Source organism: Xylocopa sonorina, chromosome 14 (genome assembly GCF_050948175.1).
Source record: "Xylocopa sonorina isolate GNS202 chromosome 14, iyXylSono1_principal, whole genome shotgun sequence".
In the NCBI taxonomy this organism is placed as follows: domain Eukaryota; kingdom Metazoa; phylum Arthropoda; class Insecta; order Hymenoptera; family Apidae; genus Xylocopa; species Xylocopa sonorina.
Genome location: NC_135206.1, coordinates 2,010,090 through 2,033,864, shown reverse-complemented (window position 1 = coordinate 2,033,864; position 23,775 = coordinate 2,010,090). Strand labels below are relative to the sequence as shown.

At 32.2% G+C, this 23,775-nt stretch overlaps 3 protein-coding genes across 3 annotated transcripts; all 3 read left to right on the top strand.

Annotated features, from left to right (window-relative positions):
• Positions 1-845: 845 nt before the first annotated feature.
• On the top strand, positions 846-11,149 carry LOC143430471 (uncharacterized). Its single transcript, XM_076906778.1, has 4 exons — positions 846-908; positions 5,285-5,358; positions 6,924-8,705; positions 8,943-11,149. The coding sequence occupies exons 1-4, from the start codon at positions 863-865 to the stop codon at positions 11,142-11,144; spliced, it is 4,104 nt and encodes a 1,367-aa protein (XP_076762893.1). The 5' UTR covers positions 846-862; the 3' UTR covers positions 11,145-11,149.
• A 2,984-nt stretch (positions 11,150-14,133) lies between these two features.
• On the top strand, positions 14,134-15,479 carry LOC143430489 (uncharacterized). Its single transcript, XM_076906800.1, is given in 9 exon segments — positions 14,134-14,191; positions 14,339-14,468; positions 14,470-14,543; positions 14,546-14,634; positions 14,695-14,811; positions 14,869-15,060; positions 15,062-15,126; positions 15,189-15,277; positions 15,280-15,479. Coding segments are annotated over 9 exon segments (1,002 nt in total). The 5' UTR covers positions 14,134-14,145.
• A 3,588-nt stretch (positions 15,480-19,067) lies between these two features.
• Positions 19,068-22,928, top strand: Sobp (Sine oculis-binding protein). Its single transcript, XM_076906799.1, has 6 exons — positions 19,068-19,222; positions 20,626-20,983; positions 21,070-21,278; positions 21,434-22,665; positions 22,723-22,735; positions 22,818-22,928. Exons 1-6 carry the CDS (start codon positions 19,070-19,072, stop codon positions 22,926-22,928), a joined length of 2,076 nt encoding a protein of 691 aa, XP_076762914.1. The 5' UTR covers positions 19,068-19,069.
• The last annotated feature ends 847 nt before the right edge of the window (positions 22,929-23,775 follow it).

Sequence of the window (23,775 nt, the reverse complement as noted above, 5' to 3'; positions counted from 1 at the left end):
TACAATTCCCACAGAAATTCATGTAAATTGAACATATCTACAATCAAGAGCAACTAAATCGACTCGACCTTTAAGTACACGCGTGTAAAGTAACTTTTTTCAAAAATTGTGCAGCCAATGGACGAAAAACGTGTTAGTTTTTAATGACCAGGTATTTTGCTTTAAATTGATACCAACATCGTCAAAATTGGTCCTGTATTTTTTAAATTATGTAACCTAAATTCCCATAAAGAGAAACTAAAATATTCTTTTGAAAACGATGTTTTTATGAAACTAAAGGCCAAAAATTTGAGTTTAACATTGAAAATTTATTTAATTTATTACATTTCAATACTTGGTTCTAAAATTTGTGCGTTAAAAGTGGTCGTAATTAACGAAATTAAATAAATTTGCAATGTTAAATGCAAATTTTTCATTTTATCTATTCTATTAGTATTATTTAATTAAATATCTGTGATTCAAGTATTCAAGCGACATTTAATGAGGACGCAAAGTGGCATTTTGAGTGTAAATTGCAGAAAATCGCGGCCTGGGCTGGGAAATAAAAAGAAAAAGGAAAGAAAGGGGAGAAATTCTTCCGTCTTTTCGCGAGTTTCACTGCTCACCGCGATTCGAGAAGAGAAATGACGAAATGCCAGCGGAAACGCCGCCGTGATAGACTCAACGACGCTTTCTATACTTCCTTTCTCTGCGTCTCACGCGCGCTACACTTTTCCTGTCCTAGTATACGTCGACAATCGCGGCTAAGTGTGTTGACGATCATCTTTTGCCTTCTGCTTTCGTAATCGAACGATTCGCAGAGGACTTAAAGTGTTCGCCTAACGATCGAACCGATTTTTCGTTCCAGAACAACCACGCGTGAATGATCCCATGGTTTGTCACGATGCAGTCGACGCTAACGCTGAATTGTAAGTAGATTGTTTGTTTTTACGACCCATTTTTTGCTAATAATTTATACTCTTATACAAATATTATTGTAATTAAGTTCGAAAATATAATATTCGTTTTTGAATTTTTTCTGCTTAAAATTTATAACGTTTATAAAAATATAGCTGTAATTAAGAACGAATATATGATGTTCGTTTCTGAATTTTTTTTTGCTAAAAATTTAACTCATAAACTCTCATAAAACTCTTATAAAAATATAGCTGTAATTAAGATCGAAAAAATAATATTCGTTTCTGAATTTCTTTTTGCTGAAAATTTATACTCTTATAAAAATATTACTGTATTAAAATATTCGTTTCTGAATTTTTTTCTGCTGAAAATCTATACTTTTATAAAAATATATTTGTAATTAACTTCGAACATGTGATATTTGTTTCTGAATTTTTTCTGCTGAAAATTTATACTCTTATAAAAATATTACTGTAATTAAGATATTCGTTTCTGAATTTTTTATGCTGAAAATTTACACTCTTAAAAAAACATAGCTGTAATTAAGATGATCGATCATATAATATTGGTTTCTCAATTTTCTCTGCAGAAAATTTAAAACTTTTATAAAAATATTACTGCAATTAAGATATTCGGTTCTGAATTTTTTCTACTGAAAATTTATACTCTTATAAAAATATTACTATAATTAAGATTGATCATATAATATTCGTCTCTGAATTTTTTCTGATGAAAATTTAAAACTCTTATAAAAATATTACTGTAATTAAGATATTCGTTTCTGAATTTTTTTTGCTGAAAATTTATACTCTTATAAAAATATTACTGTAATTAAGATATTCGTTTCTGAATTTTTTATGCTGAAAATTTATACTTTTATAAAAATATTACTGTAATTAAATTTGAACATATAATATTCGTTTCTGAATTTTTTCTACTAAAAGTTTATACTTTTATAAAAATATTACTGTAATTAAATTTGAACATATAATATTCGTTTCTGAATTTTTTCTGCTAAAAGTTTATGCTCTTATAAAAATATTACTGTAATTAAGTTCGAACATATAATATTCGTTTCTGAATTTTTTCTGCCAAAAATTTAAAACTCTTATAAAAATATAGTTGTAATTAAAATCGAACATATGATATTCATTTCTGAATTTTTTATGCTGAAAATTTATGCTCTTATAAAAATATTACTGTAATTAAGTTCGAACATATAATATTCGTTTCTGAATTTTTTCTGCCAAAAATTTAAAACTCTTATAAAAATATAGTTGTAATTAAAATCGAACATATGATATTCATTTCTGAATTTTTTATGCTGAAAATTTAAAGCTCTTATAAAAATATAGCTGTAATTAAGATCGACCATATAATATTGGTTTCTGAATTTTTTCTACTAAAAATTTATGCTCTTGCAAAGATATTACTGTAATTAAGTTTGAACATATAATATTCGTTTCTGAATTTTTCTACTGAAAATTTATACTCTTATATTTAAGCTTGCGTTTCTATTGCTTAAGAAGGAGCTGTGGTGAACTTTAAGGGTTGTATAAACAAGGACAGAGTTAAACTTTAGAAATCAATTAATAAAAGAAACTAAGGTAAACTTTTCTAAGTTAAATTTTTAAAGAACCAAGTTACACTTTATTAAGTTACATTTTTAAAGCACTAAGTTAAATTGTTCTAAGTTGAATTCCTGAAGAACTAAGTTACTTTTTTCTAAGTTGAATTTTTCAAGAAATAAGTTAATTTTTTTTAAGTTAAATGTTTGAAGAACTAAGTTACAATTTTTTAAGTTAAATTTGCAAAGAACTAAGTTACACCTTTTTAAGTTAAATTTGCAAAGAACTAAGTTACACTTTCTTAAGCTAAATTTTTGAAGAACTAAGTTAATCATTGCAAGTTAAATTTTTAAGTTCACAAGTTACTTGATAAAAATTAATTTGTCCTTTGGATTTTTTCTTGTTTTTATAGTATTATAGTATTATATATATATTCAACCATATAAAAACCGACATTCCTTTCGCTTCAACCTAATAAATCGAAGGTATTTAGGTTGCTCGTTAACTCATTTGCATCATGAGCTCATAATTGCGCGAAATTTCGACTAAAAGTATTTCTTTGGGTAGAACCAAAAGGTTTTGATAAAAATTAAGGGTTGTCATTCTAATAATAATAACAAGTAGAAAAACGATATTAAATTTAGCCAATAAGAATCAATTTTCCACTATTTTCGAACGATGCCAATGGGTTGATGCAAAAAATATTTAAAAAATTCAGAAGCGACATTTTTCTTGCAAACAGAAAAATAGAAAATTTCCAATCTCAAAGATTGCTCCAAATCTCTCTGCAATCTTAGCAGAAGTTTCTAATACTAACTTCTCCTAGAAATAGAAAATTCCATATCTCAAAGATTGCTATCTTAACAATATTTTCTATTGCTAACTTTTACTAACAGTAAAAAATTTGCAACCTCAAAGATTACAAAATTTCCAAACTTAAAGATTGCTACCTTAGTAATAGCTTCTATTGCTAACATTTGGGAAAGAACTGAGTGCAAAGGGGCATTAAACTTATTCCATTGTAGTTTTTTGAGAAATGCGTGTTTCCCTCAAATTTTCTATTTTAATGGAAATTTTCTATTGCTGGGAGTTCTTAGCATTACAAACTGTGACTTAAATATTACCCAAAGATTCTTATCTTAGCCATAGTTTGTGTTGCTAATTTCTTCTAACAGGATAAAAATTGCAATCTGAAAGATTGCTATCTTAGCCACAGTCTCTATTACTAACTTTTCCTAGAAATAGAAAATTTCCAATCTCAAAGATGCTAACTATTGCTACCTTAGCAATAGCTTCTATCGCTAACTTCTCCTAGAAATAGAAAATTTCCAATCTCAAAAATTGCTATCTTAGCAAAAGTTTCTATTACTAACTTCTAGAAATAGAAAATTCCATATCTGAAAGATTGGATGTTAGCGCAGTAGTTCCATTACTAACTTTTTCTAGAAGTAGAAAATTCCAAGTCTCAAAGATTGCTGTCTTAGCAAAAGTTTCTATTACTAACTTCTAGAAATAGAAAATTCCATATCTGAAAGATTGGATGTTAGCGCAGTAGTTCCATTACTAATTTTTTCTAGAAGTAGAAAATTCCAAGTCACAAAGATTGCTATCTTAGCAAAAGTTTCTATTACTAACTTCTAGAAATAGAAAATTCCATATCTGAAAGATTGGATGTTAGCGCAGTAGTTCCATTACTAACTTTTTCTAGAAGTAAAAAATTCCAAGTCTCAAAGATTGCTGTCTTAGCAAAAGTTTCTATTACTAACTTCTAGAAATAGAAAATTCCATATCTGAAAGATTGGATGTTAGCGCAGTAGTTCCATTACTAACTTTTTCTAGAAGTAGAAAATTCCAAGTCACAAAGATTGCTATCTTAGCAAAAGTTTCTATTACTAACTTCTAGAAATAGAAAATTCCATATCTGAAAGATTGGATGTTAGCGCAGTAGTTCCATTACTAACTTTTTCTAGAAGTAGAAAATTCCAAGTCTCAAAGATTGCTGTCTTAGCAAAAGTTTCTATTACTAACTTCTAGAAATAGAAAATTCCATATCTGAAAGATTGGATGTTAGCGCAGTAGTTCCATTACTAACTTTTTCTAGAAGTAGAAAATTCCAAGTCTCAAAGATTGCTATCTTAACAAAAGTTTCTATTGCTAACTTCTAGAAATAGAAAATTCCATATCTGAAAGATTGGATGTTAGCGCAGTAGTTCCATTACTAACTTTTTCTAGAAGTAGAAAATTCCAAGTCTCAAAGATTGCTGTCTTAGCAAAAGTTTCTATTACTAACTTCTAGAAATAGAAAATTCCATATCTGAAAGATTGGATGTTAGCGCAGTAGTTCCATTACTAACTTTTTCTAGAAGTAGAAAATTCCAAGTCTCAAAGATTGCTGTCTTAGCAAAAGTTTCTATTACTAACTTCTAGAAATAGAAAATTCCATATCTGAAAGATTGGATGTTAGCGCAGTAGTTCCATTACTAACTTTTTCTAGAAGTAGAAAATTCCAAGTCTCAAAGATTGCTGTCTTAGCAAAAGTTTCTATTACTAACTTCTAGAAATAGAAAATTCCATATCTGAAAGATTGGATGTTAGCGCAGTAGTTCCATTACTAACTTTTTCTAGAAGTAGAAAATTCCAAGTCTCAAAGATTGCTGTCTTAGCAAAAGTTTCTATTGCTATCTTTTCCTAGCAATCAAAAATTTCATACCCCAAAGATTGCTATCTTAGCAATAGTTCCTACATCTTCCATCATTTTTATTTCTTTTACGCTGAACAATTAACATTGTTTCTTTTTCTGTTTTATGCGAATGCAACAGGTGTCCTCGCGATGGGCCTCTTTACCTGCATCGGTGCAATCACCGTATCGATAGACCGTTCCGATAACAAACCAGTAAGTAAATTGAACCTCTGATTTTTGATGAGTCTGTAAGAGTGCGTGCGTAATTACTTCTTCGCCTCCTTTCAGTGGATTACGAACGAGGAAAGTACTCCTCTAGAATATAATTATTTCCATTTTTATTCAGCTGATGAAAACTGGTGTTCTTTTCGTTTAAGTTATAAACATACAAACCTGTTTAATAATGCATGGACATGCGTTACAATTAAATATAGTTGCTGTCCAATTATTTTATTAAAGTACGCTGGTTGAGTAATTGCAGTGATAAAATAGAAATTGGTCTTGGCTATTTCGTTTCGCGATTGATTTATTTTTTGCTTTCTTTATTTTTCTTTCTTTAATTAATACGACTCAACTCCACTCAGATTTACTAGTATTGCTTCTCAGAAAATTTCAAAGACCATAAACTTCGAAATTACTTCAAGTTAACACATACGATCCATCTTTCACGTGGATCCAAGTTTCACATGGAATATCGCATTTAATCTGCTTATCAAAGACAATTTTCAATTTCGATGATCGGTAAATTAGAAATGTAGATATTTTAACGTATCACAAATACAGTACTTTACCAATTGTAGGTTTTAAATATTAACTCCGCTCAGTTGGTATAAAAATGAATAAAATATAAGGAACTATATCTACCAAAAGAAAACGTGTAATTTTAATTTGCTGTTCAATAATTTCCAATAACCAATTGATTTAATTGAAAAAATTGGATTTAAAATTTCATCAATACAATATAAAATTTTTAATGAAGGAAAACAAATAAATATTAAAATAATTATTGGAATGATTGTTCAAATAATTTCAGTAGTATGATTTTTTAATAAGAATCGATTTGAATGTGAATTTATAGATAAATTAAATAAAATTATTATAATTATTGATATAAATGATATAATTTGATATAAATGATATAATTGATATAATTGATAATAATTGATATAATTCGTAGATAAAGCAAATAAAATTACTATAATTATTAATATAATTACAATTATAATCATTATTAATAAATAATGTAGTGAAATTAAATTATCTGAATAAGGGGAATTAGAATTTTGAAAAAAATATATTTGTCAAGTTGCGATTTCTAATAAAAATTAAAGATCAATATTAACAGATTTTAAGTCTACTACACTTTTCTGTCTTATTAAATTATGTTAAAAAAGTTTTCATTTTATTATTTCACAAAATGAGTGATTTAATGGTGGAAAATTTATTAATCATTGATTAAATTTGATGATTGATGAAATCTAAATATAATATTGATTTAAAAAATATAAATATAATATTGATTAAAGCAATATAAATGTAATATTCATTAAAATTGATGATTGATTACTATAATATTGATTAAAATTGATGATTGATTAAATTTAACTATAATATTGATTACATATATTATAATATAATGTATAATTAAATTAATTGATGATTGATTAAATTTAACTATAATATTAATTGAAATTGATGATTGACCAAATTTAACTATAACTAGTCGTTTAGATAAAACTCTCTATCATAAAAAACCACCACAATGTTCCTCTTTCCAGCTAACGACGCGGTCATCGTCGATGATCGCAAATGGTTGGCGACCACTGACCAACGGTTACGAAGAAGCAAACATCGGGACCAACGTGTCCCCATCCAGCAATCTCGAGCGGAATGGTCCGTTGCACCCTGTGATGAGCAAGCTTCAAGAGCACATGGCCAGCTCAGAGAAGCTGAAACCGCATCGAAAGGGTAAACCAACCTACCACGAATACAATCCACCCAGTATATTAGGCAGCTTCACGGTTCTGGGCCATGGTACCCCAAAAATCCGCGAGGAGGCTCCATCTGGCCATCACCACGCGACCAAACACATCGCCTCAGAAACTCAAGAGTACTCGTTCCTGGTTCCACCACCAAGAGACGCGTATCGCTTCGACCTGGACCAGAATCGCAAACCCATCTTGCGAGACAACTCTGCGTATCTACGACAGCCTCAGTTCAATCCTCACGCAGTGCATCAGTCACCAGACCCTGTGAAAGCAGCCACGTACTTCATAAAAGGGTACACCTCGACGACTAACCCACCATCCTCGCCAGCAACGTCCAAGAACAGACACTACGCAGAGCCCTACGTGCCACAATTGCTGCACCCACCCAGGTACCAAGCGAAGCCATTCGAGTCGCTGAAAGTCACCAACAATGCGAAGCCTTACTTCCAGCCACCTGGTACGGCGCTGGCTAACGATTTTGGGAAGGACAAGAGGCTGAGCGATTATGATCATAGACAAGGATACGAGAAGTACCCTGGACAGAGTCACAGTGAGCATGGTAATGGTAATGGGAATTTTTTTGGCCAAACGAGCCATCCGTCTAACTCTTACAAGACTTCGTACGAGAGGGACCCAGCGTTCTTGGTCCACGAGAGCCATGAAATTAGTTACATCACTCCTCCGTCTATCTACAACCCTTTCAGCAACTTCAGACCTTCGTTGCCTTATGAAACTCTTCTGCCACCTGATGTATTCTCCTCGTCTACGCCAACACCCACCACACCTCGCACTCAGGAACAGAATAAGTATCAGCAGCAGCCTGGAGACGTCGTGCAGAGTTACAAGAGGCCTGGACAGAGTACCACGGTGAAGCAGACGGAGAATGGTAATGGACAGAGCGAACTTCTGCCCACTGCAGGTATTGGTAACACTTATTACGTGTCAGAGTCGCAGGATCTCACTCCACCGCCATCTGCTTGGCCAGCACCGAAGAACAAGTACACTTCAGACATAAACGAGGTTCTCCCTAGAGTAAATGCACCGTCTAAGTTTAACCAGGAGTCCATAGTGTCGAACCAGATCCCACAAGTTCCAAAAGTGGTCTACGTTAGCCCTCAAGCGCAACAACCGCAGTACCAAAGCTCAGTTCTGCCGATTGATATTCGACCAGAGAATGTGGAACCTGAGTTCGAGACTCCAGAGAGTATATCGTTGAAGCATTTCAACGAACAACAGTATCTGATCCAGCAACAGTTGCTGCAGAGGGATCGACAGAGGCTGGCGGAGCAGGAGAGGCAACAGCAGTTGGAGATCGAGAAGCAGCAGCAGGAAGAGCTGAAGAAGAGGCAGGAGGAATTGAGGCGGTTGCTGGCGCAGCAGAAGGAAGAGGAAGAGGCGAGGTTGGCTGCAGAATCTGCGAAGAATCAGTCGGAACAGTTGGCCAAAATCACTGAAGAGCAGTCTCCGTATCAGCTGGTGGGATACGAGGCCCCCAAAGTTACCACGGAACAGGCTCTAATTATTACTGAGCAGAGCGATCTTGGCGAACAACCAAAGGTTCAACAGTCTCAGGTAATTTTTTATGGAAGCAGACAGTTTTATACAATATTTGGCTATCGTGGAACTTCTGACTAGGAGTGGTGAACGTTATTCAGACTTTATTTATGAGATTGGGGTCTCAGAATGAACGTTTATCGCTCCTGTTCAAAGAAATTTCCAGAGAAACCAAGTCTGATTCCTCTTTTCTTCCAACTTTGCTTCGAACTCAGACCTTCAGGGTTTCACTGAAGTTTCAAACTTTCATTGCAGGTAGTGCAACCAGACTACGTGGTCTCAGAGAACCCTGTCACCCAGAGCCACCAGTACCAAGATCATCCAAAGCCTCAGCAAGAGCAGATCAGTTATCGAGAGCAGCAAACGGACCTGCGACCTTACAGACCTCGCAAGCCATCTCGCGAGCAATATAGAAGACGCAAGCCAAGCACAGCTGCGTACGAGCCAACCCCAACAGAAGCTCCCATCGAGATTCCAGAAACCTCTGTGCCAGTGACATTGCACATCGAGGAGGTATCCTTGCAGACAACCACACCAGAAGCAGCGACACTCGCGACAGTGAGCACGCAGAAGACCAGAATTCGAAGGCCAGGTTCTCCACTGCGTCGAAGGAGGCCAACGACGACCACTTCTGAACCAGAGACCGTACAGGACGTAGAGGACTTCCTGAAGTACGACAGACCAGAGGAAGTGGTGCACCAGGTGGACGTGTCGAAGAGAAGGAGGATCAAACCGACGCAGACGACGTACGAGGAGTCAGTGACGGAGAAGAAGGCGAACATTCGAAAGAGACCTGGTCACAGGAACAGGGTAAACCCTGGAGAGCCATTCGAGGCTGAGATCGTCACAGAAATCGTTCACAATCCCAATAATCCTGTGAGTACGTACAAGAGCCCAACAGAGTCTATCCAACATTACAACGAGTACAACCAGTTCGTGACGAATCAACCGAGTCAGCAGTTCGAGTACACGTCGCAGCAGTTTGCGACAGTGGAGGAGCAGAGAGAAGACACGACGCAGACGGTGCCTGTAGAGTATTACACTGAGATTACGAAGACGAAGGTAGAGGAGGACTCGAGCAACAAGAGCTACAACCAGCAACAGGATGCTAGCGCGGTCACGAATATTCCTCTGGAGGACCTGTTTATCAGGACAGAAGGCAATTACTTTGACAGAGCTACAGTGGTGTCCTCGACCAGCAGCAGCGTGACCACCAATACAGATTTCAATCCAGTTGTAACCACGATTGCGTCGACAACTACGTCGACAACAGAGCAACCAAGCACGCAGTCTCCTTCTTTAAGCTCCTCGACGAGCAGACCTCACAAAATTCGACCAATCAGGTATGGCAACGCGACCAGACCAAGGTTCAGCATCAAGGACTACAAGAGTCGATTGGATTACAAGAGCAGACTGAACCAAGTCTCGAGTACTGAAGCGTCAGTGACACCAAGCACGCATACGAAGCAGAGAGGCTCTAATTTAAAGAGTCAGCTGAACCAACAGCAGCTGCAGAACGTGGAGAGTCTCAGAGAGACCACAGGCAAGTACAAGTACGTCTCCAGGATGAATTACAGGACATCCTCGACCAGTCCACTGACGCCAAAGGATCAAGAACTGTTGGTAGACGAGGGAGTCTCGTCTACGACAGAACGATCGAACCGTTTCGTGCCAAGGAGGAGGCCAGTTAACGGCAACGTGTACAGGAGCAGGATATCCGGGACCACGAGCAGTCCAAGGACTCAGAATCAATACGAAAACGAGGCCCAGTCGAAGCCAAGTACGGCCAGGCCAGAGAACGTGTTCTCTTCGTCAGTACGAAGGCGACCAGTGATGAAAAGCAGACCATCCTCGCAGAGAGAGAGCTCAACAGTGGCGTACCACGAAAGGAAGGAGACTGAGCCCACTGAAATGGCTGCAGAAGAAACCAGTTTCTACTCCTCTGTGACAACAGCAGGCACAACTAAAGTTGTTGTCAACGAGATCCCCGTTGAAAAGGAGGAAACCACCTTAACAGATGTCCCAGTTAGGCTGAACGTTAGCCACGAAGCGGAGGAAAGTGAAACTGGGCCCAGTTTTCACAGTGAAACTGAAAAACTCGCGGAACAGGTTCCCAGCAGCACCGCCAAAGTCGTGGACGAGAGCCAGCTGAAGGAAACCAGCGTTGCAGAGAACTATCCCACGATCAGGAACGAGGAAACGACCACGCAGAGCAACGAGAAAGAGGAGACGGCTAGCAGTTTTGGTCTTAGAACCGAGGACGAGGAGTTGTTCGCGAAAGCGTCGCAAAGCGTCGCTGACCTGACCAGTTCCGCGTCTGCTCTTTACGACAAGCCTGGAATGTTCAAGGCGGTCTCTCCTGACAGCAGAGTGGTCTCGTCGCACTTCAAGATACCCACAGACGAACCCACTCTGCCCATCGAGGCGTTCTTCCAAGAGTTCTCGAAGAGAAGTTAAAGGGAAATCGCCAAGTCTCGACTGATCTTCGTCTCGAGACTCTCTTCAACGGTTCTTGGAGGATGTTCGAGTCTTCTATTCGGACGAGAGACTATCGAATTTTGTTTACTCTGCTCCTTTCTCTTCTTCACGTTGTCCAATTAGCACCGTCTCCTGTAAATAATCAAGAATATCTGAAATCCACGAGGAAGAGTCGTTGTTCGACGACGAACAGGAACAATGATTTTTCCTTGGATTATAGTGGTGAGAAAATTCCAGGGAATTTTTGTAGGAATATCGTTGGATCAATTTTTATTTAAGTACTCTGTGATGGCATTCGTAGCTTCGCGGAAAAGCGTACCAAAAGTCGCACGTGTACTCCATTGGGTCTCATTTGAATTATTTTCACCCTCATTCTAGACGTATCTGCGTAAATAAATTATTTATTTAAAGCCACGTGACCATTTGATCGTTGGATGCTTGTGTTGAAGCATCAGTTATCGTAGGCGGTGGAGAATATTGAGAGGAATAATGGGTGCTACGAGATGTTCTGTAAATATAAATAATTGGAACGTTTGTAGCTGCGTTCCAAATTACATTTGTAATTCGATGCTCGAAGCTGAATGTTATTTAACACCTCTAATGGATGTGTATTAATTATAAAATACAAAATGCAGCCTCTCTGCTTGAAAATAGTTGTCACTTGTTTGTTAATGCATTTTCTTATGATTTTCTTGAATAATATTTTCTCTTTGGATCGGATAATCAGAAGAGTAATGAAACAATATGCGTAAAGTTGTTTTGCAATTTTTAATTGCATTGGTGCGCTGATCAGAAGATTCTCACGAATCTGACAACTATTTTCCAACAGACAAAATGCAATGAATGTGATTTTCTATTTGGAAATAAGTCGAAGATAAAAACAGAATATGTTTGATGCACAGAAAATTGTTTGCTTCAACGAGTCTGCTTTATCATCGATTATTAATTCATTTTTCTCGACTTATTTCTCTGTTAAAAATTGCTCTTTTCCACATCGAATGAAAATGTAAAAAGCGTTGATGTATCTTTCTCGTGCAAAACAGTGGGATAACGAATAAAGTCGGTGTATCGTATTATTTATATTAATTAAGCAACTTTACGTGTGTACACTGTAAATATATATATATATATAATATATATATATACAATAAATATAGTATATACATGAAATGTTTCAACAATTATTAGCACCATTATAGTTTATTGTTAAGAGAGAGATAAAACGTGATAGATTATAGGTCGAAACATATCCAAAAACTCAAAACTGAGATTCAGAACTGAAAACTTCAGATCTCATAGCTTCAAAGTTCAAAGCTACAACTCTAAAAGCTTCAAAACTGAAGGCTTCAACTCGCAAACCTTCAGATCTCAGAGCTTCAAAACTGAAAACTTCAGATCTCATAGCTTCAAAGTTCAAAGCTACAACTCTCAAAACTTCAAAACTCAAAACTTCAAATCTTAGAGCTTTAAAACTCAAAATTTCAGATCTCATATCCTCAACTTTCAAGCTTCAAAGTTCAGAACTTTAAATCTCAGAGCTTTGACTCTAAAAGCTTCAAAACTCAAGGCTTCAACTCGCAAACCTTCAGATCTCAGAGCTTCAAAACTGAAAACTTCAGATCTCATAGCTTCAAAGTTCAAAGCTACAACTCTCAAAACTTCAAATCTTAGAGCTTTAAAACTCAAAACTTCAGATCTCATATCCTCAACTTTCAAGCTTCAAAGTTCAGAACTTTAAATCTCAGAGCTTCGACTCTAAAAGCTTCAAAACTCAAGGCTTCAACTCTTAAACCTTCAGATCTCAAGAGCTTTAGAACTGAAAACTTTAGATCTCATAGCTTAGACTCTCAAAGCTTCAAATTTCAGAGCTTGAACATATATAGAGAGCATTTAAACTTTTTCCTTACCTTTACATTAATATTGCATGAATCTTTAAGTGCGAGCATCGTCAGATTAGTTTCATGCAACTATCCAACTTCTGCTATTATGTTAGATTAGGTTCAATGGCGGATCATAGAAAATGTTTAGCTACTTTATTTCAAAATTACATAAAAGCAAACGAACGTGTACAAAAAGTAAATAATTTATTCAATAACTTGATAAAATCCTAGAAGAACAAAATCAAACATTTTTCACTTACTTTAACCTAAATTGTTAGAAGTCCATTCTTCTTGTTTTAATTTGCGCGAGAAGATCAGTAATTTTCTTCTTAACCTCCAAATGATAACTGAAGAAATTTTTCTCCACGTGCATTTAATCTTTTCAAATTCATTGCACTTTTTGGAAAAGCTTTTATTGTTTTCAATATTGTAAAAGAAAAATTACCTTATTCTAACATGTTAAAGTCGACATTGCTCTCTTTCGCTTACAGCGTCGCGCGCAGCTTTCTACGTGCGCATGCGCACAGCTCTCTTTCGCTCAGTGTCGCGCGCAGCTTTCTGCATGCGCATGCGCACAGTTATCTTTCATTCGCAGCGTCGCGCGCAGCTTTTTACGTGCGCATGCGCACAGCTCTCTTTCGCCCGCAACGTCGCGCGCAACTCTTTACGTGCGCATGCGCACAGCTGTCTTTCGCTCGCAGTGTCACGCGCAGCTTTCACCATGCGCATGCGCGTAGCTCTCTACACGTGCATGCGCGCAACAATCAAAACACAGCATCATTTGAATTATGAAATGAAATTAACAATTCTATGCAAAGATTTTTTAATTATAATGTTATTATAATCTGTATATTTGTATTAGATTATAACATAACCTATACCTACATAATACCTGACCTATATGCTATGTACACACGTATAATACGTATCACTGTCATATTATGTTACTTTTATCAAACCTAACCTATATCTACGTAGTACGTAACCTATATGGTATTTATATACTGTACGTACAAATTAATTAATAATGATTAATAGAAAGTAGTTAATAATTTGTCTCTTAATTCTATCTTTTAGAACAAAACCAAATAAAAATTAACATGGCTAATATTTCAACGAAAAATGCAGCTGAAATTAAGTTACAAGGTTAGATTACTGTTTTTATTAAAAAGTACTTGCACATACGCTTTGCATTTAGAATTAAGATTGTTTTTACACTTCACTCTTTATTTCGTCCAATATGAATAAAATTAAGTTAAAGTATTTATCAAGATTGAAATATTTCTTTTAAAGGTACGCAAGCCATGGATGGCGTTAAACGAACACAAGGCGATAGGATGGAAAATGTAACGATTGATAAAAGTGAAACTAGGTGGACAAAATGTCGTCCTGGCGAAATGTTAATTTATCGTTCAACAAACTTAAAAATTTATTCCTTACGAAACTTAGAAAGCTGCAGTTTATCCAATTATTATGTATGAAACGAAGAATAAGAAGTTAGAAGGACTAATTTAAATGTAAACATGATTGTTTCTTAAGTCGCAGCGTAAAAGCTTCATGAAATGAAACTACTACCAAAACACAGCATCGTTTAAACTATGAAATGAAATTAACACAATTCTATGCAAAGATTTTTTAATTATATAAAGAAAGCTTATGCTTGTGAAGAAAGCTTAAAGAGAAAAATAGTCAGCTCAAATATAATTATTTTCGTCAACTTAATGGCTGAAGAATTTGCAAAATACAGAGGACAACGAATCTTCATTGTTTCTTAAGTCGCAGCATAAAAACTGGAAATGGAATTACTACCAAATGATATAAAGACAGTGGACAAAGATAGGTTCATGGAATGCGCTCGTAAGTCTATAGAAAGTAAGTTTTATAAAAGCTTAAAGAAAAAAGTAGCCAGCTCGAATATAATTATTTTTGTCAACTTAATAGCTGAAGAACTTGTAAAATAGAAAGCAGCACTTTACCAAAGAATCTTCGCAACGAATCTTCAGGAAGCAATAAGAAAGGCTTCTAAAAGATAGAACTATTATAAGTGATGTATTGCTCAAAACATACAAATATTTACATTTGTTTTGAATTATTTCACATAAAAAAGAAACGTATTTAAAAATTAAATACTTATCTTTTTTAGAACATTCAGTATTCTGCATGGAAACTTTGATTCCACTGAAACTTCTTCTTGCAAAGGACATAAATTATTAAGTACAAATATGTAAAATTTTTAATTCTATAAGTTCAATTATTAAGTGGCGTAGAAAATATTAATTTACAAAAGGAAATTAATATAACTGATCTAGATATGAATATACTTTCTGAAAAGACTAGAATAAGTAAGATTTCTATTAATATTTGGTTCCAAAATGTACATTTATATGTATATGATCAGTATACGTACGATCCAAGAGTCGTAACAATAATTTGAGGGATGCATAAGAAGTTAATTAATCTGGTAAAACATTTTCTCAATAGAACTCTACATAAATGTTAAACAACTGATTGTATTTTTTTTTATATATTTAATATTTTGCTCTAATCTATAGCTACTTATGACACTCAAAATACTCATATCAAGAAGATAAGATATAACTTACAATGCGATAATGAGAGCAGTCACAGCAATTGATGGCCAAATATTTCTTTCACAAAGTAATTAAAATATAACACGTTGCCCTGATTGTACCAATGAAATTAAAAAAATTTGAACAATTTTTTATTCTAACTTATTGAAGTAATTATTATATAATTCTGTACTTCTTTCAAATTGTACATTTTTAAAATTCTTGAAAGGTACCACATATTATTTTTATATTATAGAATGAGAAATTGAATGACAATCGATGGTGGTTTGTGTACAAGCATTGTGAAACTGCAGCATAATCAATAATATTTAATATAGTGAGTCCTTTTTCTTTCATTCTTCATTCTTAATGCCAGTAGCCATCCTCTAGTTTATGAAAAAGATACAAACATCTCTCATTTTAGCCACTAGCTGCCACTGACGCCAATAAAAACATAAATTACGCTAACAATTTCCCAATTACAATCCGACTAACAGTACACCAGTACGTATAACATTCTTTCTATCCAAAAACCAAAATCTTTGATGCGATTTGTTGTTCACTCGCAAGAAAATGAAAAGCATCAAACTTAATACTACAAAATATAACTTATAGAGTTTATACTACTTGTTTACCATTTATCTTAAAGCTTAGTGCCATGAGATGATATATTAATGAATTATATTTGTAGGAAAAAGCGTGAAATGTCCTAAACGAATAAAATTCAGTCAACTTCCGCGACATTCAGAGGCAAGTTTTGCGGCGCATAGTTCAATCGTTATTTAACAGGCTGCGAATATCAGCAGTTTAGTCGACGCTAAGCGGCCGTAGGTGTAGCATGTCTGTTATTATCAACCCTGAGTTTCGACGAGTCCCACGGATATTTTTATTCTCGCGTGCTCATCAGTTTCTCTCAGCGTGTCTCGTCCTTAGAGCGTCGAGGATGATGTCGATTGCACGATCGATCGCTAAAATTTGAGGAAAGGTGCGTCTGAAGAAAAATAAACATTGCTCTTTAATTCTCTTCGTCCTTTGTTCTTCGATTTTTTCATTGTTTATAGCGATAGACCTTGCACAACTATCAAGTAACAAGTCAGAAGAACGACAATTACTTGACACGACGCAGACGAAAGTCGTGTCGCATAGTTTGTAAATAGAAAGTGTATCTTCATCGAGTTATTCTCAGTTCTCTTTGTTGGACAGTGTGAATTGCTTGCTCTTCGAGTGGTACTGAAAAAAAATAGTCGTTCAATTTGTATGAAAATGTACGTACACGTGATTATCGTCGAGTAGTAATTGATAATCGCATAAATCACGTGAAAATGCATGGCTGCGAAGCGTGAAGAGATTTTCTGTCGAGTCGTCGAGGAGGAGAAGATGCTGGACGAGTTATTTATGTGATCTATTTTCACGCAAGTTGTGTTACCTTAGTGGCCTAAAAATATCAGTGAAATTTGATTAGGCACAGCTTGATGCCTTCGTTATTACCGATTTACAATACACGTACTATCTGTTTTGGTACGATTTAGCATTTTATTTGCTGGTTCTTGTTGCGAACGCGATAATAAGGGTATTTACGAATTGAAGAGAATATTATGCGTACGTAGGATATCGTGCTACAATAATAAAAGTATATTATATACATGTTCTATGTAATAAAATGAGAAATTAATTTTCTTCAAAATTCTTTAAAAAGTTCGAAGAATAACTAGTTTACAATTAAATTATATAATATACATTTTCTGTATAATAAAATGAGAAATTAATTCTCTTCAAAATTCTTTAAAAAGCTCGAAGAATAATTAGTTTACAGTTAAAGTATATTATACATTATCTATATAATAAAATGAGAAATTAATTTCTTATATAATAAAATGAGAAATTAATTTTTTATATAATAAAATGAGAAATTAATTCTCTTCAAAATTCTTTAAAAATTTCGAAGAATAACTAGTCTACAATTAAAGTATATAATATAATTAATTCTCTTCGAAATTCTTTAAAAAGTTCTAAGAATAATTAATTTACAATTAAAGTATATAATATACATGTTTTATATAATAAAATGAGAAATTAATTCTCCTCAAAATTCTTTAAAAAGTTTGAAGAATAACTAGTTTACAATTAAATTATATTATACATGTTCTATATAGTAAAATGAAAAATTAATTTTCTTCAAAATTCTTTAAAAAGTTCGAAGAATAACTAGTCTACAATTAAATTATAATGTACATGTTTTATATAATAAAATGAGAAATTAATCGTCTTCAAAATTCGTTAAAAAGTTCAAAGAATAACTAGTTTACAATTATATTATATTATACATGTTCTATATAATAAAATGAAAAATTAATTTTCTTCAAAATTTTTTAAAAAGTTCGAAGAATAACTAGTCTACAATTAAATAATATTATACATGTTCTATATAATAAAATGAGAAATTAATTCTCTTCGAAATTCTTTAAAAAGTTCGAGGAATAATTAGTCTACAATTAAAGTGTATAATATAATTAATTCTCTTCGAAATTCTTTAAAAAGTTCGAAAAATTATCAGTCTACAGTTAAAGTATATATTATACATGTTCTATATAATAAATTGAGAAATTAATTCTCTTCCAAATTCTTTAAAAAGTTTGAAGAATAACTAGTCTACAATTAAAGTATATAATATACATTTTCTATATAATAAAATGAAAAAGTAATTTTCTTCGAAATTCTTTAAAAAGTTCGAAAAATTATCAGTCTACAGTTAAAGTATATATTATACATGTTCTATATAATAAATTGAGAAATTAATTCTCTTCGAAATTCTTTAAAAAATTCGAAGAAGAAAATATTATGTGTATGTAGAATGCTATGCTACAATAATAACTAGTCTACAACTAAAGTATATTATATACATATTTTATATAGTAAAACAAAAATTAATTCTCTTCAAAATTCTTTAAAAAGTTCAAAAAGTAATTACATTATATTATATACATATTTTCTATATAATAAAAGGAGAAATTAATTCTCTTCAAAATTCTTTAAAAAGTTAAAAAAATAATTAAATTATATTATATACATATTTTCTATATAATAAAAGGAGAAATTAATTCTCTTCAAAATTCTTTAAAAAGTTCAAAAAATAATTAAATTAAATTATATACATATTTTCTATATAATAAAAGGAGAAATTAATTCTCTTCAAAATTCTTTAAAAAGTTCAAAAAATAATTAAATTATATACAATTTTCTATATAATAAAAGGAGAAATTAATTCTCTTCAAAATTCTTTAAAAAGTTCAAAGAAGAAAATATTATGTGTATGTAGGATACTACGCTACAATAATAACTAGTCTACAATTAAAGTATATTATATACATTTTTATTTATATATAATAAAACAAAAAATTAACTCTCTTCAAATTTCTTTAAAAGGTTCGAAGAAGTTCGCGTGGTACATCTCGTGATGGACAATAGGCCATTTAATTCGTTCGCGAGGAAGATCGAAAGAAGAAAAGTATTTTCGTCGTTAACTGAGGATAATGAAGCCAAGCGTTCTCTCAGAAAAAATTGTACACCCGTTAAAATCAAAGAAGAAAAAGCTGGAGACGAAATCCAGGTACAGTGTACTATTCTAATTATTTTCTGTTGCTTACACTTGGCTACAGAAATGTAATTAGCGATTTAATTAACATTTATTCCTTTCTTTTTCGATTTTGTAATATTTAATTGTTTAATTAAAAGGAAAATAATTTTTTTACGCAGGAATAAACTTAAATATTCGGATGAACTCTGGGAAATTCATTATAACAAGTATAACACAGGAGTAACATAATCTATATACTATTAAAACGTAACACAATCCATTGATCCCGTATTCCGTTATAATTAACGCGAATATCAAATTTCATTCATCACAATTGCTTTGCTTTTAAAATTAATGCACGCTTCTCGTTTGTTGCCTGATACATTATTACAATACACACTTACAGCTTGAATTTTTTACATTTTCTATTAAATAATAAAAGAAATAAAATGATAGAAGTAAAGGATTTTAAATTATTTCTTATTATTTCTTTTAATAATTAATTCTTTATTTCTTTTAATAATACACACTTAAAGCTTGAATTTTTTGCATTTTTTATTAAATAATAAAAGAAATAAAATGATATCAGTAAAGAGTTTTAAATTACACTTTGTTGTATATTGTGTGTCAATTTTTTATTTCCTTTAATAATTAATTTTAATTAATTATAATTAATTCTTTTTCAATAATACACACCTAAAGCTTGAATTCTTTACATTTTTTATTAAATAATAAAAGAAATAAAATGATATCAGTAAAGGGTTTTAAATTACACTTTGCTACACGTTCTCTTTCAATTGTTTTATTTCTTTTAATAATTAATTTTATTTAATTATAATTAATTTTTTATTTCTTTTAATAATACACATCTAAAGCTTGAATTCTTTATATTTTTTTCTGAATAATAAAAGAAATAAGATGATTTTAGTAAAGGGTTTTAAATTACACTTTGTTACATGTTCTCCTTCAATTTTTTTTATTACAATTTATTCCTTTTAATAATACACACCTACAGCTTGAATTCTTTTTACATTTTTTATTGAATAATAAAAGAAATAAAATGATATTATAAAGGGTTTTAAATCACACTTTGTTACATGTTCTATTTCAATTTTTTTAATTACAATTTATACCTCTTAATATTTTTAATAAAATATCTCTATCGGAATTATGTAATTATGAGTTATTTCTGTTATTATTAGAAAGAAGAAATATGTAAATTAAATATATTACAATTTTTGTACAATATATTGTATTAAATAATACTAATTAAGGAGCTAAACATTTTGTTATTACTACAAAAGAATAGTAGTTTAATTCATTTTTTATTTAACTACTATTGAAAACAGCCATAAAAATAAGTGCAATTATATACAAATTATATACAATTATTTCTTAAGAAATAATACAAATTATAATTTTATGCATTTTTGCAGGAATACGCAGCAACAACAATGAGCGAATTGCTGGGATGGTACGGCTACGATAAAGTGGACAGTGGTTGTACAAGAAGCTTAAATTTAGATCACTTTACATCTACGCCTAACATAAAGAATAGTCAAATATTACAAATGAATCGGAACATTATCTCAAGCAAGTTAACATTAAAATCCCCAACGGAAAGTGCGTCCAATTCAGTTTTTGATCTTTCCAACGTATCATTGTCTTATCCCACCAATAACGTAATATCAATGGATAAGCAATTAATATCGCCAGCCTTGACACTGAAACCAATATCTCTCGATTCTGCATCCAAGTTTCCGTATGAAAATTATTCAATCTCTTCTTGTTCAGGTACGGTGACGAAATATTGATTTATCTTAAGAAATTATTTTAAAAGTAATTTAATGAATTCTAATAAATGTATTATAATGTTACAGATAACATATCTTGTTCTTGGTGTGGTAGAACAACTCGAATACACGAATCAGAGAAGTCCAGTTCCCATTCTCGTAACACGATGAATGCTTTGGAACGCTTTTGCAGCGAAGCTTGTTTCGCAGCTGGCAGGAGAGCGGTTCTTAAACAAGCGAAAGCTTGTGATTGGTGCAGGCATATGCGAAATCCAATTACTCGTACTGATCTACAGGTATGCGTTAAGTATTGCAGTGATGCAATGATTGTAAAGATTCATTTTTGATACTTTATTTCCAATTAAAGTTGTAAATGCATCGTACTGTGTTATTATTAGAGATATGTGTTATTATTATTATTAAAAATATTGTAATAATCTCTTCTTTTCAGGACGGCGAAAGTCAACTTCAATTTTGCAGTGAGAAATGTTTAAACCAATACAAGATGAATATCTTCTGCCATGAAACGCAAACGCATTTAATGCTCCAAGGTTTAAACAATGTTTCTTTCCACGATACAGAGAAGAGTAGTCTAATAACACCAGAACTATGGTTTAGAAATTGCCAATCGCCATTGAATAATCCTACGGAGGCCACTTGTATAGCTGATACACATTTATCATCGTCTCTTCGCAGCAATAAAACAAGAGAAAAAGAAGAGAATGGTATCGAGAAATTAGTCGAATTGAATAGAAAAATATCTAGGAAAAGAGGATCGATTTGCATAAAAAAGTGTACAAAATCCAGTCCCTGTGACGAGAGCAAAAGCAACTTTTTTAAAGAAACCGATGAACCTAATAAAGAGAAAATTTTAGTAAACAAGAAGAAAGAATGCTGTCGTTTTCTAATTAATCGAGCTCGCTGCAAAGTGAACTGTTCAGAGAAATGCGAGATGATCTGCAATGATTTCAAGGAGTGTAACATGATGGACAGTGTGAATCACGATCATCAGAATAATAGCACATTTATGGAGCAGAACGTGCACATAAAAAATATAGAAAATTTAGGAAAAGAAGAACAGGATGCATCGAAGAGCATATTAGGCTCATCGCCATGGATTACAAATTTAACTATATCCATGATGCATCATGGAATTCCACGCCTCTCTAAATCTTGCACCAACGAATCTGGTAAATCAAAGTGCGAGGAAGAAATTGGCGCATCTTCAAGAACATCGTCATCCAGCCAAACAGAGTCGTTTCATTCATTGCCACCAACGGTTCTGCCTTCTGTTACAGTTCTACTTCCGTATCCTGTGCCCATACCAATACCAATACCGATTCCAATCCCGATTCCTGTGCCTGCAACGATTTTTAGTAAATTAATAGCCGATAAAGGGAGCTCTGTAGATGTTAAGGACTCGAAGTGTAAAACCGTGGACTGTAACGACTCCATAAGAAATAAAGATTCTGTGCCTGACTTGCCACAAATTACTAAAATAGCTGCAACGATGGAGAAAATGTCGGATAAGATCTGCTCCCCAGCTTCGTCGACTTCGAGCACCAACGACGAGGGCGATGGTAATTTATGTAAATTAAAACAGCATGCAAAACCTACGAGGAAAAGGAAACATTCGAGTAAAACTGTTGGCGATGGGAAAAGGAGGAATAAATTTATAGCAACGTAAAAGACAGTTTATAAAAATATATTTTTTAATAAAATGTATATATATTGTTAGAGAACATTTTTATTTGTAATTTATAGTTTTATAGAGTAAGATATGTAAGTGTAATATCAGTAAACGAAAGAACTGTTTTGTTTTCATGTTACACTAGAATTTTTATTTAATAATCAATAAGTCGATTTTCTTTTTAATTGACACACAGATTGATTTAAGTAATAAAAGATGCTCTTTAATTTATATTTTTTTTACGATTATTGATTAACATAAAAACTGCAGGATTAGCTTTATTTTAGTAATTGATATCTAATATCAAATGCGAATGGAATTTAAAGAAATATAATTATCTTCTCTCTTTTGATGTTTAAATACGCAATTAATCAAATAATACAAAGAAGAGGATAATGTTTCGTGTGAAGAAAGAAAAATATAATGATGCGTAACAAATTCTACGCATTTCTTACATCACAAAATTCTTAACATACTTTTTACAAAGTTGTTTTTATATTATAGTATTATTGCAATTATATCATAATACAATTATAGTTAAAAAGTAAAATTGTAATCATAGTATAATTGCAATTAAAAAATAAAAGATATAATTATATTATAATATAATTGTAATGAAAAAACAAAAATTATAATTATATTATAATATAATTGTAAATAAGAAACAAAAATTATAATTATATTATAATATAATTGTAAATAAGAAACAATAAAAAATAATGCCAAGAAGAGGATAATGTTTCATGTGAAGAAAGAAAAATATAATGATGCGTAACAAATTCTACGCATTTCTTACATCACAAAATTATTAATATAATTTTTACAAAGCTGTTATTATATTATAGCATTATTGCAATTATATTATAATACAATTGTAATTAAACAGTAAAATTGTAATTATATTGTAGTATAATTTCAATTAAAAAACAAAAATTATAATTATAATATAATTTCAATTAAAAAACAGAAATTGTAATTATAATATAATTGTAATTAAAAACAGAAATTGTAATTATAGTATAATTGTAATTAAAAAAAAAGAATTATAATTATATTATAGTGTATAATTGTAATTAAAAAATAAGAATTATAATTATATTATA